Source organism: Siphateles boraxobius, unplaced genomic scaffold, assembly GCF_051911475.1.
Source record: "Siphateles boraxobius isolate OS27281-9 unplaced genomic scaffold, OSU_SipBor_1 9, whole genome shotgun sequence".
Taxonomy (NCBI): Eukaryota; Metazoa; Chordata; class Actinopteri; order Cypriniformes; family Leuciscidae; genus Siphateles; species Siphateles boraxobius.
The window spans coordinates 16461090-16480456 of record NW_027509219.1 but is presented as its reverse complement, the minus strand read 5'-3'; the positions used below and the strand labels follow the sequence as shown (position 1 = coordinate 16480456).

Here is a 19367-nt window from a genome sequence, read left to right as displayed (position 1 = left end):
TCACAGAATATAGGGCAAAAAAAGTCAAATCAAACTATACAAGCACAATTTAAGCTCACAGATCCAATAAGTTCAATTTGATATCTCGCCTCATATTACAAATTGTACACTGACTGTTCATATGAACTAATCACAGTGTCTCAATTAGTCATAGGTGATCCTCGGGCGGGTTAATCAAGCCTGCCCTGTGTCGTGGTAATCTCTCTCAGTAGGTCCAGCTAATGTGCCATATTCACAAAATGGCTCTTGGCTTTCATACTGTAATTATTATAGTCAAACGGGGGATTGGCTTTATTGTTCAGTGGGTGGAGGTTTCATCCAATAAGCCACATCAGCTTATGTTTTATTGAATAATAATAGTAATTAAAAAAAAGGTGCCAAACTCCATAACGTGGCCCAGTTCAAAAGTTAAAAACCCAAATGGGCATGTTCCCAGCCTGACTGTTTTTCGAGATTAAGGGCTTCTGCAATTTGGCACCAGTGGCTTTTGTGGCATCAGCAGTGAACATCTCTGGCGATTAGGCCTGCAAATGGTTTGGCCTTTTTAAGTAATCAGTGGGAGATACAAACATGATGGGCCGATTTGGTCTTCTCTCGCATCTGTTTCTGATCTCTTTTGTAGTGTGGTTTGCTGCAAACCAAATGAATTCCTTGCCATTGCACTTCACTTATTGTGTTCAGGTCAACTTAAAACCCAAACACACATTCAAAAAAACAACAACAATTCTAACATTATAAATGAAGAATAGAAAAGAGACAAACATTATAGAAAGTCAACACAGTCTTGGTGAAGCATCTGGCAAATTTCTCTGCGTTTAAGAGAGTTTGCTGCATGCTTGCGCATGTTTAAATCCAATCCACATGGGGATGTTAAAAGTGAGGCTTGGTGAGATGCATCATTACAGTGAAGTGAGGGAAAGGGCATCCGATAAGGAGTGAGGGGATGTTGGTGAGCAGGGCCTGAAATCCCTCTTGTCACTCAGAAATTCAAGCTCATCTTTCTCCAGCAACTTAACTTGCCAACATCAGACAGCACAGTGTGGCTTCTCTCTGTCAGAACTGCTCTTCCTCCACTTATAGTTGTTTAAAGGGGCCATATTCTACACTTTTTCCACACATTTCCCCCTTTCTTTTTCTTCTGTAGAACATTTTTATTGCCCATAAAATGAAAGTCGATTGAAATAAAAGTCAGTTGTCTTGAACCCCATTGGCTTTCATTGTAAAAACAGTTGAAATATTCTTCAGAATATCATCTTCTGTATTCGCAGAAGAAAGAAAGTCTTCGGATGAGAATGATATCTCCCCTAATAATGTTTATGTAATACATTGACTTTGGTGTATAGAATAGCCTTTATTTATACCTGAATCTGAGTCATCAGGACTGACGGAGCCAAGCAGGTCTTTCTCCCTCTCATAGTCGCTCTTGCACAGCAGCTGTCCGTCCTTCAGGACAAACTCATCCCCTTTCCGTAGCTGTCGGTCACACACACAGCAGCAGAAGCAGTTGAGGTGGTACACGTACTCCAGCGCCCGCATCACAAACTCTGTGGGGGCGATTTTCTCCAGACACCCGTTGCATTTGGTCGCAAATAACCTGAGAAAGTGACAAAGAGAAAGAGAAAAAATTATAAAAGCTCAAAAAAATAAAACAATAAATACATGGTCAAAACTTTTTTCTGAACCTATGAATCAAACATTTGGGGTCGGTAAGATTTTTAAAATGCTTTCGAAAGAAGTCTCTTATGCTCATCAAAGCTACATTAAAAAAAATACAGTAAAAACAGAAATATTGTGAAATATTTTGTGCTACTTCGAATAACTGTTTGCTATTTAAAAATGATAAAATTTAACCAATTCTTGTGATGGCAAAGCTGAATTTTGAGCAGTTATTACTCCAGTCTTCATTGTCACACTGTCAGAAATCAGGCCAATATGCTGATTCGGTGAAGAAACATGTCCTATTATTATGATCAATGTTGATTTGTGTAGAAAGTAGGAAACATTTAGCCCCCCCATTTATTTGAATTTAAATTATAGATAAATTACAAGAAGATTTCATCTGTTAACATTAGTTAATTTAAATCCCAGCATTTACTAATATATGTATCTGTTAACATTAGTTAATGCACTGTGATCCAACATGAATATGAACATTTTATTAACTAACATTAACAAAGATTAATATATGGTGTAAGAATATATTGTTCATAGTTAGTTCATGTTAACTAATGTATTAACTAATGTTAATAGTATTATACCTTATTGTAAAGTGTTACCAAAATAGAACTTCATAAATGTCTTAACTGTCAATTTTGCTCTATTTAGTTACACTTTATTGTGTTATTGTTACAATGTAATTTTAATCAATTTTTTTTTCAATCTCACTGACAACTTTTAGGAGTAATACCTGTACATGTAGCAAACAAACAAATAAATATATATTTAGACTACTTTTATGGTAAAAAAATTACCACATACAGGTTTGAAACAACATGACGTGACGAAAGTAAATTATGACTTTTAACATAAGAGTAAAGAGTCAGAAGGCATCACAGCACTGTGAATGTCTTTACATATGCTTGTCCATCATAGTTTGGTAATTAAGGGGGCAGGGGGCATGAGGCTGAGCCCCTGAGTGATCTGCTTTGACACTGGCTCATCTGTTAATGCAGCTTGCATAACCCCTCAACGCTTCAGCAGAACCCAATTGGAGGAAATACGGGATCACCTCTCGACCCAACGCACCAGCAAACCTCAATCAGCGGCATGGGCCCTCAGCTCCACTGGCTTTACCCCACTCACTGCAGTGATTAGACAGGCTCCACCGCCACTCACACAATGATACTGAAACGGGAAGTTATTTCTTAGAGAAGATGACTTAAAAACTGTTTGCATTTTATTTCACGAGATATCGGCTAGTAATCAAACAACAACCCTATTGATCTGAAAAATAAATACAATAATAAAATTGTAAGCAAATTTACACTACATCGTTGTGAACCTGCATCTTCATCTCCTGTCAGATATACTCTAAAATCATACGCCGTGCCACAATACATGTCAGTTTACATAACAGAGCGCGGCCGCCCCCGCAGCCTTCATTTCCTCCTAAGGGTGTCGATAAAATCATTTTGCTTTCATTACAGGCAGAGATATTGCCATCTCGTTCTCATCTTCTGAGGTTCAGCGGGAGCCCACCTCTACTAGAAGCGGGAGTGTGTGACAGTGTCCAGCCCATAAAAGCTGATTTATTAGCCTTGGTTCTTTTGTTTGATCTGGCTGGTAGGACAGCTGCCCCGGCGCTTCTGCATATCTCTGCGTTTCATCTGTGGCATTGTTCATCGGAGAGGGAGAGACAGGGAGAATGCCCATCATCATATTCAGTTGATGGTGGACAGGGTTGGTTGACAGTGATGAATATGTGTTAATATGAGTTCAGATGAATATGTGTAAATATGGTGGGTTTTGTGATGGTAATTTCATTGTGAGATGGTGATGGGGACTGATAATGACAGCCCACTGGACACACGACCAGCTGCATCGCTGTTTGTTGGAGTTTGTATAGCTGGGTACTTTTTTTGTCGTGAGTGTTGTTGTGCACGTCAGAGTTTCTACGGGCGTCCTTTGAGCTGTCACGAGAATAAACCGACGTAGCATAGTGGCAATGCCTTGTCATTTATGGAGCTGCATCATTATTAATGCTGGAATAACGCGCAAATGCTCATTTGAGGATACTGTAGGTTCAAAAAATCCCAATTAAATCCCACAGATGTATTTACATTACAGATTTAGATACTATACATACTGTCATTAACTTAAGTTAGTAACTATTTTCCAGATTTAGGAAATTACATTACACTATAAATGTGTATATTTTTTATCTATCATCATATTTATGTTTTTTTTTTATGTTTTTTAAGCAACCTCTGTTTTTTTTTTGGAGTATAACAATATGGAGCAGGCTGTACATAAGCTTATAATCTTTTATTTATTTTTGGACAATAAGAAGATTAGAAGATTTTGATTTGCCAGTGGAAAACTATTAATCCTAACTAAACTGTTGGCATGTCGACAATTCTCTTGTGCTCATGGGATATTCATCTACCTGGCTCCGTTTCTCCAATTTGAGTGAAGGAATCAAATGAATATTTCTAAGGAATACACCTTCATCATTGTGTTTAAACACAGCCTGATCTGTTGTGGTTACTCCCTATTGTTCAAGCAATTATGTCCATACAGATTTCATTAATCACATGAAAATACCCCCCCCCCCCCGCAACAAATCAAGTATTGAGCAAGTATTGAAGATTAGCATGGTTGTCATTTTTGGCATGAAGACCACAGCACTGTGATATGATCTTCTGAAACATCTGTAAAGAACATTAAAAAAAGATGAGTGGGTAACTATAACAAGATGATTTTGCATATTCCATCATATTTATGGAATCTCTGCTATCTAAACACATCCAAACATACACAACTTTCATATTAACTGATGGCTGACACAGTATTTTGACTAGATTAACCAGTTACATGCCAGATCTGTCAAACAAGTCAAACAGAATAATGGATCTGTCATGACTCAGTCCCAATCAAATGTTTATTCAACAATGTGAATCCGTGTCAAAGATTCCAGGGCGATAAAGGCCGGAAAGCACAGGAAATGAACCCTTTTGAGCAGTGGTGACACTTTCTAGTTTCGCCCGCTCACCTCGACGCCGCCCCGCTCTCAGGATCCTTCTCATCCAAATGAAAACATTCCCTTTCATCCGCCTCTTTTCTTCTCACCTCCTTTTCCCCCACCCGTCCTAATCTTGTAAGCCATTATTTTTCTATTTCCCCTCTCTGTCACTTTGCATTATTTTTGCTGCTGTAATTCCCATTTGTTCCTTCTGGAATCTTCCTGTCCTGGCTTTGTCCCGGCATCTAATCCGGACTTTTTGGCTGTCGTCAGCCCCCCTGACCCGTTCCCCATTCTCAGCGGGATCTCTGATGGAATAGCCACGCATGACGCCCCTGCTATAGCAACCACACCTCCGCAGGAAGGCGACGGCTAACTTTTCGGATGGGCAGAGAAAGCCTTTCACAAGCTGGCAGCAGAAGTAAATCCTTCTTGGAGGAACAAGGGGAATTAGCAGGGAGCAGTGGAGTAGGGATTTAACCCTACCCCTTTTTTTTCCTTTTGAAAGGCACAGTCACTTCAACTCCCACTGATCGCCACAATCAAACAGGGCAGAGGAGGGGGTAAAAGAAAAAGAGAGAGAGGGGGGGAAAGAGAGCAGCCCAGTGAATGACACAAGCACTGGATTGTGGAGGAGCCCCTAATCCCACTTTAATACCTTTCCAAGTTCAGCGCCGAAAGAATGCGCTTTAAAACAACACCGCAGTGTGAGCAGGCGAAGGCCAACCAGGTTGGGGGGGGGGGGGTGCTTTCAAACCCCCGTAACATTACCTGATTAGCCCGAGCGAGCAACGGAGTATGGCTGCAGAGGGGAACACCAGACCGAACGGACATACTAGGATGCTACACGTCCTCTGGACGGGATTTCTGTCCTGTGGTCTGAGATGAAAGCACAAGAGAAACTAGAGTGTAGAATACTAACAGTTGAGACACATCTGGGCCTTTTTAAACGATCTGCCTCTACAAACTCAATAAGGAAAAGTACTATCGTTGGACACAAAACACAAGATCGTGTTTGTCTGTAGGGCTATCTCACCTTTCCTACTCTTGGTCTTGAGGAGCAAAACGTTTCTGAAAAATAATTTACATTATCTATTAGCGGATACTACTCCTCAGTTCCAAAATCAAATTAGCTGCATATCAAGACTGTTAAGATGCCTTACAAAATACCTCAATAATAATACTTTTGTATAGCACCTTCAAACAAATCAATTTGAAATCAATCGAGAGTCGAGTCACCAGTGCAGAGTGCTAGTTGCTGCCTATGCAGAGCAAATCAGAGCTTATTGTGGATACAATGGTGAGAGTGAATGTGTGTATGATCATAAAGGTGAAATTACAGTGCCAAGACTATGTCAAGTCTATTGAGTCATTAATTCAAATTACAACAAAAAAAGACTCAGACTAAACAGGATTGAGGAGGGGGAGACTTTAAAGTCCTTTAGACACCCAATTTGTTTGTCTTGAGGATGTCCGCTCCCAACCAAACACCTGAGCGCACAGATTAGCAGATAAGACGCTCACATTTGAATCAACAGGCACAATTCATGCAGCACGGTGCCAATATTGATTCAGACCCTCCCAGACCAAGACCCCACAAGTCAAAAAAGCGATAATCCACACGGATGACTTTGGGAAAGATCATTATGTGCTTCCAGACTCTCATACTTCAGTGTAGTCGATGGTTGATCATGGATTAAGACTGCGTGTTCAGCCAGAAGAAATGCCCATCATTGGAATCTCAGTGCAACAGGTGCTCTATCACCAGAAATCACAATGAGGTAAACTAAATTTATATATACAATCAAACCGCAATTTATTCAGACACCTTCAACATTTCTCACATTATCACAGTTTATTCGCTTTAGTTTAAGTAATGGTAATAACATATGACAAGACTCAGAGTTATAAAATCAGTTGATATTTCACTGGTTTGGGCCATCCTTCTGTTAGACTGTCTCATTAGGTGAATTAGGTTGAATAGCTGTCAGTTGTCAGCTGTTAAATTTAAGTACACAATTAAATAATACCAATTTAGGTCAACCAATTACCAAGCAATGCTCATTTTTGTTCAGCCTGTGGTGTAAAAAGGTCGCATTAGCAATGAAAGAGAAAACACTTAAATAAAACATGGTCATGTCAAAGTGTCTGAATGATTTTTGGTCCCAAATTTTTATACATTTTTCTGATAATCCACTGTGTGAAGAATTTGGGGGTATAATATGTCACAGTTTACTTTATTTTGGTATCCTCACATAAATGAAATATAGTGTCCTGCAATAGTAAAAAAATATACAAAATTATGTCTGAATAATTTTTGGTTTGACTATATATTAATTTAAGGGCATTGTGCCTACAGCATGTGCTCATTGGGACGCAGGTTCGAATCTGGCTTGCGTTAAGTGCCGACCTCATTCCCCTGTTAAAGGCAAAGGACCCCCACAATACTGCATACTGATCTTTACATTCCCTGCTTTCTGGCATGATATTTTCCCTGCAGGCTTTCTGCATCTTGCACGGATCTTGCACGTTTGACAGCTCATCAGAGGAAGACATTTCTGTAAGAAAAAAAAAACGAAACGAGTCTAGCCCCTCATCTTCCAATTCCTCACAGAGCGGTTGCCGTCGGAGTATGCATATTCTCTTTGAACAGCTTATGAGCAACTTAAAGTGTGACAACATCTTAAAGCTTTCACCACATGTTGCCAATGATTTCCCAACCACTAAAGACCTTTCCCTCAATGCCTCTAACTCGCTGATAAGGATCACATACCCAGAGGAGATTAAAGATGAGTCTAGAGAAGGGAGAGAGGTGTGGGGGAGTGTGCGGCTCGATAATCGTTGTACATTTAGCAACACATGCTCTCATCCCCACCTATCCTCTTGTCTGTACTGAAAATGCAGGGAACGAGAAAAAAAAGAGAAGAAGCCTGTAACGATTTCGGAAAGGATTCTTATGTCACCACATTTCCATCAAAGGCTCTGTCTAACAGCTGTAAACAATCACTTTGAAGACAGTGAGTCCCCCCCAGGCTTCTTCAACCGAGCCCCCCAGGCCTGTGAAGTGTTCTGGTCGTGTCAATCATGAAGACACAAACGCTGAGGTGTTGGAGAAGGGGGCCGGTTGAAGGAGACTTGTCAGACTCTGCGTCAGGGAGCTACCTGGTTATAGGCTATATGGCTTGCATGCGCTTTTTTTTTTCCAGGCTATTTTGTCTCCTGGATACCAACACAGAAAGAGAGAGACAAAGAAAAAGAGTAAAAGAGAACAATTTAGGGCAGCTTCACAGTTACAGATTCAATTTGAAAGACGTGTGAAGTAGTAAAATCTTTTATGGATGCTAAAAATCTTTTGGGAAAGATTATTCTCATACAGTATCTTGTATTTTTTAAAATTCAAGAATTAGATATAGGTGAAGCAAATGTAACATTTCATAGACTGTTTATTGTGTCTCATCCTGCAATTTACACAAAAAAAAATCAACAAATGCATTCTGGGAAATGTAGTGTTCTTTCATCCAAAATTGAAATATGATAAAATATATATACACTAAATCGGACATCAGTCCATCCATTTACCAACACAATCCATCCATCTATCTATCTATCTATCTATCTATCTATCTATCTATCTATCTATCTATCTATCTATCTATCTATCTATCTATCTATCTATCTATCTATCTATCTATCTATCTATCTATCTATCTATCTATCTATCTATCTATCTATCTATCTGGATATACTGCACATTTTTTGCATTTTATAATCTAAAAGACCATCAAATTAAAATATAAATTCATCACTTAAGTAAATATGAGCACAAAAAATGCAGCACATGAAACAGAGTACAACTCCCAGCCAAAACCATGACTTGATTGTGAACGTCCAACATAGATAAAGTTTATACTGGTTTAGAGTGTCATAAAATCATTGCTCTTTAATATTCTTTAAGAATAACTGCAACATTTTTACCAATTCGGGGGGAGAGATTAAATGCAATTGATCATAATTCAAGTCCTTAAACTTTAAACACAGACTAAAAAATGCTGTTTCATTAGACAAATACCATAATCATTAAAGTAAAACTTCTCTTTAATAATCCATGAGGAAATGGGCCTCTATTGCTGAGTATCAGCGTTTCTTCTCGGCGTGGAGAGATTACAGTGTGAACTAATGAAGGCAAATAAAGAGTGTCTTCTCGATACTCCCCTGGGCAAGCTCAAGTCAACGCTAAGAGCTGCTTAATCACCTCCCTCTCTATACTAAATTAGCATAGTAATGGGCTTTAAATTGAGGCTCTTTGTTTTTTAATTAAACTCCCAGCAGGTAAAAGTAAAACACATTAGACAAGAATGTGCACCTTCATTACTGGCCCAGAGGTGTTTTCCTCCATCAAACAATCTTTGGGCTCTCTCTCTCTCTCTCTTGAAGAACACTGTGGGAAGATCTCAGAAGACACGTTTCATCTCTCATTTTGTCCCCTGTATGTTTAAAATATCTATCAAATTAGAAGCAAACCGTTTTTGAAACTTGTGGGGTGTTGATGATATGCCTTGTGGCTAACAAATGGCTCGTAAGCCGCTGTATGAGTCACCATATCGGCAAAGAACGTTCTGTGATCATCTACCTCATCGTGATGGATAAGCGGATTTGTCTAGACAGGTTCTCCTTTGGTCTATGACACCATTGTCTTATGCATCTAAGAATTCTGGGAGTTTTTTAGCGCAGGTAGGTGGCTGGCTGGCTGCAGGGATTGTTATTCATATTTGTTTTGCAAGCTGATTTATGACCCCTCAGAATTCAACACCTGAATTGCTATATGCGGTACAAAGGAGTTTACATAAATTCCCACAATCATGAATCTGCCATTTAAGACTATTGAAACGACCAATGAGGTTCACAATACATCTAATCACCGCAATAAATGTGAAAAAGATAAATATCGATGTCACTTTACGCATGCATCAAATCAGCTTTACGGCTATCAGCATTATCATCATACACATTAGGCCTACACTGGAAACTCTCATTATATAACATATTTCATGACCAATCTGTGTTTTTGAGTGTGCTTTAGATCTAAAAACCCATGTTTTGTTTGAGGACTTCAATTAAATTAGTGCCTCAGGGTTCTGTCCTATTCTTTTGGAAAGTGGTTTTGTGACATGTTAAATTTTCTCTTTCTGTTCACAGAAACACATGTTTCGTTTGGCTCCTGTTATACATCTGACAGGATAATATTCCACGCATGGCTGAAACTCCTTTATTGATCTGACAAACTGAGCAGTATCACACAACACGAGGAGATATATTCAAATATACGGCGCATTTTCTACCTGGTTGAGCGGTTAAATTATTCTCAGGCGTGATCATCAAAAATGTCCATGAGTAATGTTATGCTTTCTGCTCCGATGAACTGAAAGACGAAGAAACTTGAGGGGTCATTCGCAAAGGTGGGAGGCACGGCTGAGGGAGAGTATCAGTGTCCAAACATGTCTACACGCTTACCTCAATGCCTCTCAGCGAAACACGGGGCCAAGTGCAACATTCACAGACTGAGTTAACACAATTCAAGCTGTCTTAACATATTTTTGTCAGGAAATTGGTGCAGAAAAGTCCATCTATTGCTCCATCTATAAATTCCTGTAAACACAGTAGCTCTGTTTCAAGACCTAGAGAGCCACCTTGTTGCCTTTATAGGCAGCTGCCTTCTAAGGTGGCATCAAACACATAATGTAACATTACAAAAGTTTTTTCCTCTAAGCTTGTCACAAATATTTATATATATATATATATATATATATATATATATATATATATATATATATATATATATATATATATATATATATATATATATATATATATGATTACAATAATAGTATTTTCACACAATACAAATAACGTCAAAAGGGGAAAACAATGATAAAAAACAAACATTTACACAGAAACTGACCACCAACCGCAACTTTCATGTTTTAGCTTTCACAGAATGAAACACACAGGATTGTAGGAAGGATACATCTATGCTCTATCAGAAATTCTATCAAATGAAGGTATATATCAGAAGACAGGAAGTAAAGCTAACATTGGATTCGGACATGCCTTGATGCCTTATTACCTTGCTTTCGTCCTCCGAAGGCAACATTTTTCAGCTTTTGGATGCAGCTAACATGCAAATGTCGCCTAATATACTTCCTGGAACAGCTTTACTTTTATCATGCTTTAAATGCTATCTATGTAGACAGCATACTAGGTTTCAAGTGCCACATTATTCAAAGAAAAAAGAAATCTGACCACATAGTTTAGTATTTGCATGATAATATATCGTTCAAAAGTCTAGGGTCGGTAAGAGTATGGAATATTGTATCTCTATGCACACCAAGGCTGCAATTATTCGATAAAAAATACAGTAAAACTGTAATATTGTGAAATGTTATTACAATTTAAAAGAACTGCTGCCAATTTTAATATACTTTTAAATGTAATTTATTCCTGTGATGCAAAGCTGAATTTTTTTAGCATCATTACTCCAGTATCACATGATCCTTCTGAAATCATTATAATATGATGATTTGGTGCTTAGAAAATATTTCTTATTATTATCAATATTGAAAACTATATTGTGCTGCTTAACATTTTTGTGGAAACTGTAATGCTTTTTTTCAGGATTATTTGATATATAGAAAGTTCAAAAGAACAGCATTTATTTGAAATAATCTTTTGTAACTTTAAAAATGTCTTTACTGACACTTTTAATATGGAAGATTGTTTCCGCCATGGAATTATTATAATTTTTTTTAAAATTAATTCTGACTTGTTTGTAATTGCAAGTTCATAAGTCAAAATTCGGACTTTTTTATTGCAGTTCCAATTTATATTTCACAACTCTGAGAAAAAAAAAAGTCAGAATTATAATAATTATAATTTATAAATTATTTTAAATGATAATTATAAACAAGTTGTAAACTTTAAAATAACCGAATTGTGAGATATAATGTCCGAATTGTGAGATATAAACTTGGAATTGAGGGGGGAAAGTAGGAATTGTGAGACAGACAGTCGCAATTACCATTTTAACCTATTTATTTCATGGCAGAAACAAGCTTCCAAACATTTCATGTGTTCTTGCTAAATAAAGTATTCATTGATAGAATCAGAGAGAAGGATGAGTGCGGAAAGATGGCCACACGGATATGAAAAGGATATGTGAGCGTTGGAGGTTGAGTACACAGCTAAGCCTGGGCATCCGACAGACAGGTACACAGTGTGTGTTTGGACAGCTGTAGATCTCAAGTGAGCATGCTCAATGCAGAACCACATCTCCTGTGTACAAACAGACAGTGCTGCTTCTCACAAAACATGAAAGAAAAGAGTGACTGAGTGGGCGCGAGCATGACAAAACTTATGCAAGAACTGACCAATCTGAGTCAAGTTTACAATAGAGTCAAAAGAGTTTTAAAGACGTTCTGATTACAATATTAGATGATCAAACAGTAATCATTTCCTTTTCTAGAAAGTAAAGAAAGATTAAACAAGCCTAATGTCTATTTGGATAGCAGATGGACACTAGCCTGGTTACTGCTCTTAAAGGGATAGTTCAACTAAAAAATGAACATTAGCCTAAGATTTACTCACCCTCAAGTCATCCTAGGTGTACATGACATTCTTCTTTCAGACAAATACAATCAGAGTTATATTAAAAAATGTCCTGGCTCTTCCAAGCTTTATAATGGCAGTGAATGTCCGTGTCTGTTTTGTAGTCCATAAAATGCATCTATCCATCATAAAAGTGCTCCGCACGGCTCCGGGGCGTTAACAAAGGCCGTCTGAAGCGAAGGGATACGTTAGTGTAAGAAAAATATCCATATTTAAAACTTATAACTAGCTTCTGGCCAAACGAACTACGGATTCCACGTAAGTCTAAAGCGCAATGCGAATAATGCTTGACGTACTACGCTACTTCCGACGTCACAAGTTGCATAAGGTGCGCTTCAGGCGTAAGTAGACTGCATATGGCCGTTTGGTTGGTAGCTATAATTTTACTTTGTAACATGATAAATACGAATATTTTTCTTACACAAACTCATCGCTTCGCTTCAGAAGGCCTTTATTAACCCCTCGGAGCAGTGTGGATCACTTTTATGATGGATAGATGCAAAACAGAAACGGACATTCACTGCCATTATAAAGATTGGAAGAGCCAGGAGGACATACAACTCCGATTGTATTTGTGTGAAAGAATAATGTCATATACACCTAGGATGACTTGAGGGTGAGTAAATCATGGGATAATTTAAATTGTTGGGTGAACTATCCCTTTTAATGGTATAAGCTGGTCTCCTATCCCAATAGAGCTGATGTTTAGCTAATTTAACTGGCTGGATTCCAGCCTGGACATCTAAAAATGTGCTCCTGTAAAAACCATCAATACAGACCAACCTAATGAGCTTGGCTAGGCTGGGAGACCATCCTAAACAACTTATGACCAGCAAACCAGCTTTTAAGAGGTCTCTTTCAGCATGGAAAAGAAGAGATTCATAGATATAAAGATCAGTGAATTTCCCCCCTTTTAGCATCTCCCAAACCCTTTGTCATTGTGCTACAGCGTGTTCCCTTGTAAAGGAGGCAGAAGGGCGTGAGTTACGGGCAGAGCTCTGGAGACTGCTCTGCTTCTCATCACAGCGTTCTGCTCTGTAACTCTAGCCTGCAGTAATGCTCATCTCCTCTCTGGCCCCGTTGGAGACCTGACATCTTTACAGCACATGCACTGCAAATGAGAGAGCATCTGAAAGGGGGGAAGCGAGGACTCTTGATTCAACTCTATATTTGAAAAAGTATACGGGTAAAAAAAAGCATTCAATGAGGGGAAAAAATAGAAGGAACAAAAAAAAATGACAGAGGAATGAGATTTTGTAAAGCAAACAGACAAAGGACTCCCTGTAAAGTTTTCTGTACCTATTTAATAATGCTAATAACTCAGTGGTTCACCCTTCCAAGCCACTTTAAATGAGGTCTAACAGGCCTTCTTGCTGTGCAGGCCACTGCAGACAATCTGCTTATAGTAGGACTAATAACTCTCAGATGGCATAACGTATGCTATGAGCCATAACTTCCTATAGATAGCCTATAATGAAAGGAATATTGGTCAGACAAAATCCTCGGCATTAGCATCAGTCCCTGGTGGATGCCTTTAGATGAGGAGCATGGACAATGATTGACCACCATTTAATTATGAAACTTACAGACTGGACATATGGTGAAATATTATTAAAAATATTAATAATATTATTATTAAATATTATATAATCAAAAGTAAAATAGGATATATATATATATATATATATATATATATATATATATATATATATATATACAGAACCAGTAAAACATTATTATTTTTAATGTTTTTGAAAGAAGTCTTATGCTCACCAAGCCTGCATTCAGATCAAAAATATAGAAAAATCAGTAATACTGTGAAATAGTATTACAATTTAAAATAATTGTTCTCTATTGTGACATATTTTAAGATATAATTTATTTCTGTAACGCAAATCTGAATTTTCATTAGCCATTACTCCTGTCTTAAGTGTCACATGATCCTTCAAAAATCTTCAAAATACTTTTTTATATATATATATAAATAAATAAAAATTATATATATATATATATATATATATATATATATATATAATTTTTTAATGGGATTTTATTATATTTTACGTCCATCTGATGTTATTTACTAGGCAACTGTATTAACTTAAACTACATTAAATTCAATTAAATATATGAATAATATATAAATAAATATATTATACTGTACATAAACATACATTTAAATACATCCAACATATCACAAAAATGCATTCTTGCATTCATTTGTTTTATTAAAATGTATCATGAGGTATATCAAAGTACCACTTTATATAACCAATGGTGCACAGATCTGAAATACTGATCTAGCATACTGTTCCCATCCGTTCCAGAGACGCACTTGAGAAGGAAAACAAAGAGCGGAATTCTTCAGCGCTGAAGTGGTTAAAAAGCAACATTTGGAGTAGAGGGCTTCATAATTACTATTGACCCTGGAGGGCCTTCTTCTGAGAAATAAAACAAACAGTAATATAAGGTGTTCTGAAGCGAGGGCTCTGCAAATATGCAAAGGCAGGATTCGGTGGAGAACGTCACGCGTTGGCTCCTTTTCAGGGCAGCCTAATCTGTGGGCCTACACAATATTAAGATGGCTTTGGAGCCACTTGTGACCCAGCTGTTCACTAATGAAAAATTCCTTAGCTCCATACAGAGGCTGGAGAAGCTTGTCTGCTAACTCACCCCAACCCCCTACTCTTCCATGGAGAACCATGCCCTGTCCATCTTGAGGAGTTTACCCGGAATGAATAAATAGTGGATTACCAAAAGCAGAGTCTGGAAAGATGCTTGTGCGCGTATGTGTGTCCATCCCTCCCTTCTCTCTGACCCCCTAACTCCCAAAAAAGTGAAAAAGAAGGAGTGTTTACCTTGGTTTTAATTAGCAGGAATGACCCTGTCATTATTTGGATGCTAGCACGTTGAGGTGGGGGGTCTGTTTACGTGACAGAGACTTAGTTTAAGCTGGAAATCAAGAGAATGCGTGGTGACAAGGGCTTAGTCGACGTGGAGATGAACCCGGACTCGTTTGTTTGCACTGTCACTTATTTCTTTATTCCTATAGATTTCTTCTCCTGTTTCAAATGGGGGAAATTCTCCACACCCACTAAGTCAACTGTGACTGTGAAAAAGAATATCACTGTTTATTTCTTTATTATGCCCACTTTTTAATTAAAAACACTTTCAATTGGTAAACTGGTCATGCTGATGGAATCTTATCCACTGTTTTAATAAAGACATAGTTGACCGAAAAACAAAACAAAAACGTTCTCTTCATGTTCTCACCTTCATATCATTTGAAACCTGTATGACATTCATTCATGAAAAAAAAATTTCAAGAGAGTAGACTATTTTTGTCAAGTCAAAGGTTGTAGTTTTTCGATTCCTATTGACTATCATTGTATGGACAAAAACACTTTATTTCTCAAAATGTACAGGAAGAAGAAAGAAACTCATACAGGTTTGGAATCTAATGACGGTAAGTAAATTACAGCGGATTTTTCATTTTTGGGTGAAACACTGAAATCAAGCTTCACACGGTTTCTTCTATGATTTAAGATTGCAGTTATCCAATGTGACAAGGAAAAATCATTAATAGGCTTATCTTCAGTTTTGTCTTTTACAACTGACATTCAGTAGGAATAATACAATCTTAATGTAACTGTAATATTACATATGCTTTTACAATCTTGAATAGGACTATAAGGAAAAAGAATAAAAAGAGAAAGAATATGTGACCGTAAAAGTCAATTTAGTCCCTCTTCCCTATTCTTCAACTCTATAATGACACTTAGCGAGGTATATTTCAGCGGACTTGACAAGAGCATTCCAAACTTGTGTACCCCCTTCCCGGGCTGTCTTGTCACTGTCTGGCTGAGATGTGGCGAATGCACATTTAATAGACCTGTTTAAAGTCGGTAGCTAGCTGTGAAACGGCAGGCTCTGCAGAGTTATAAAGTCAACAGCTGCTCTCTTGACCCCATGAAAAGCTGCTGAAGAGGCCCATGTCAGTTCACGGGGCAGTGGAAGAGATAGGAGCCGTGGAGGAACGCACAATTTACTGACAGATCGCCACTGGATGACTTTGTAAGGATTATCTCTACTGTTTTCTGAAGGTGCAAAAGCAAGGTTTTAATCATTTTGTCATAAGCACTGCTAACAAAATTGCTTAAACTAGCCTGACCTGGTTTGCTGGTTTTAAATAAGTCAAGATTACCCAGCCAAAAAAAAAAAAAAAAAAAAAACCCTGCTCAAATCAGTCTAATCTGGTTTGCTGGTTTGAGATGGTAAGGTGATATATTTAAAAATTAAAAACACTTTAAATTGGTAAACTGGTCATGAAGATGGAATATTATCCACTGTTTTAAAGACGTAGTTCATATAAAAAATCACATTTGAAAAAAAAATTATTTTGTAATTTATTTAATTAATACTCTTATTCAGCAAGGACGTAGCTTAATAACACCAACATAAATGATGTTCTTATGAACTTTCTATCAAACAATCTTGAAATGTTTCTTGAGCACCAAATTATCATATTAAAGTGATTTACGAAGGATCGTTTGACACTGAAGACTGGAGAAGGTTTTTTTACTATCACAATGTAATTTTTTTTGTTGATTTGATTTGTTATTGCAAATTTTTCTTTTGTCAAATCAACTTAGATAATTAATGTGGTTCAGATAACATAATATTTGGAGTTTCTATTTATTAAACCAATCTCCTTCCTTGTATCAACTAAAATTTTTAATTTCAATGAACTCAAACTTTTAAGGCAACCAGGTAGCTTACTTTTTTAAGTTAACCCAACAATGTGTTTTTTTACAGTGATTAATTACATTTTAAAATATATTAAAATAGTAAACAGTTAATTTAATTTGTAATAATATTTCCATTAAACCACCTAAAACCAAGTTATTTCAGAATAGTTGTTGTATTGTGGCCATTTAGGTTCGGGTTGGTTAGCAGTTCATTACTGTCACATTCATATTGTACATTTATAATGTACTCTGCCATTCATATTGTATTTAACAGCTCCGTAGCTAATACAATGACGTTGTAAATGTTGCCCTGGCTTCTATAGCTCAACAAAAGAGGCCAAAATGCCTCGAGAACTTAACCTGAGAATAACACTCTTAGGTTAGAGATTGTTTTGTACAGAGCCTTGTTGCCATGGCATCACTGGCAGGCTCGCTAGCATTAAAGCCACCAGTGATGAATGAGGAAAAGAAGCTCGGTGTGCGAGAAAGAGCCGGGAGGGTATAGTCAGTGCAAGGAGAGCACACATCCTCCATGATGGATATGTTAGTAGTTGCGGGCACATATTAACCAAGGCAGTGTCTGGGCGGCTGATGGCTAAAAGTACATGCTAAGACCAGCTGCTACAGGGGAGTAGAGGGCAAAGTTCATGAAGGGATCCTATTCTTGGTGCATTGCTGCGTTTCACTATGGGAACACAGGTCTGATGGAAATTTGGTGGTGGAAGAAAAATCGGTTTCTGCTGTTAAAGAAAGCTACATTTGAGGGGGAAGTGCTTGAGAAAATGAAAAACAAACAAGGTTTTTTTTTTCTTCTTTGGTTGACAGGATGTTTCGGGACCCAAAGGCTGCAGGATTACCAGCCAGATTAGCATAGAGAAACTATATTTGAATTTGTGCTCAGCAGGCCCCTTCAAAAAGCTCAATTCCAGATTAGGAGGTGTTATGCTGAAAAGCGTCTTTCATTGTGGGGCCGAGTTACACTAGCCAAACAAATATGTCTGCAGTGTGTGGGGCTGGCATGAAATGTGTAGATGTCGCCATGGCAACGATGGCAAAAGTGAGAGTGCATGCAGCGTTGTGAAGAGCGATGGTGGAATGCGGGAAAAAGACACACAAACACACACAAGAGACCATCCGAGACCACCAATGAACAAAGGATGTTTTCCTCTCTTGCTTTTGTTGCATTTTGATGATTTTCTTTGTTGTTCTTCTGACTTATATGATAAACTTGTATACATTGGAGAGGTAGACTCCCTGGCTATAGTTGTCATATTGTCACAATGGCTATATCCCAGTAAATATAAGGTTTTGAGTCAAAAATGTAAAAACATTATAAAACCAAATATGTGGCATTTATATAAAAAATTAGAATAGCGTTTTAATTAAAAAAAAATGTTGCACTCTCTTTTGCATTTTTTTCTGCTTGGTGAATTGTTTTACTATTTAAATTTAACTGAAAAGTCTTGTTCCTAATGTGACAACTTACCCCACATATAGTGTGACAACCCCGATTGCCTGTTTTGTGTAATAAAACCAGCACAATTGTTCTTCAAAACCCACCCAATCACGGCCAAAACTAGCCCAAATCTCAATAAAAATCACGTTCTTTGGTGGGCAAAATTGCAGCAACAGTGTAAAAGTAAAACTGATGACAAAATTCCTTGCGATTATGTTCCATTTTGATTGTGATAATGGTGGAAATGTATGGGTAATGGCTACTATGTAGCCATGACTTCAAGGCATGTCTATACTATATTATAATAATAAATAAATAATAATAATATATATTAACTTTCAAAAATAAACCTACTCTGAGCAAAAGTATTCAGACTCTTAGACCCAAAAAACTGGAATGAAATATGAAAAGAATGAATTATTTATGGCTACTTCAGTCTTACCATTTTCACGATAATACATTTGAGATTTAGTGCTTAAAAATAATCAGCGCTGCATGTTTTTAAAAGTGAGAGAAATGCTTAGAGGGTCTGCTCTGGATATTTTTGTGAAGGACTGTATCTGTAAAACAGCAGGTGTGTGTGATAGAAGGCATCCAACAATTGTTTCGACTGGCCAGAATAATGTCCAGAAAGGAGGAGTCAGTCTCTCCTCTGCTCTCTCTGCCCTGAGTCTGGGCCAGTTGGTGAGGCTCCAGGCGTGACGGGGAGCTGGCTGGGTTTGAAAGCCCATCCTCGAGCTGCAGAGGACAGGGTCAGATGTGGAGATGCCCCTGAACTCCTCTGGTATGTGAGGGAGAAAGCAGGAAGAGCACAGTGGTA

General features: G+C 37.7%; 1 protein-coding gene across 3 annotated transcripts in view; it reads right to left on the bottom strand.

Annotated features, from left to right (window-relative positions):
- The window catches only part of lmx1bb (LIM homeobox transcription factor 1, beta b), an 89032-nt gene that overhangs the window by 8856 nt on the left and 60809 nt on the right, over window positions 1-19367 (bottom strand). For all 3 annotated transcript variants that reach the window (XM_077222738.1, XM_077222739.1, XM_077222740.1), the window contains one exon: window positions 1362-1594. In XM_077222738.1, coding sequence (XP_077078853.1) covers window positions 1362-1594 — 233 coding nt within the window. The remainder of the gene's footprint in view (window positions 1-1361; window positions 1595-19367) is intronic.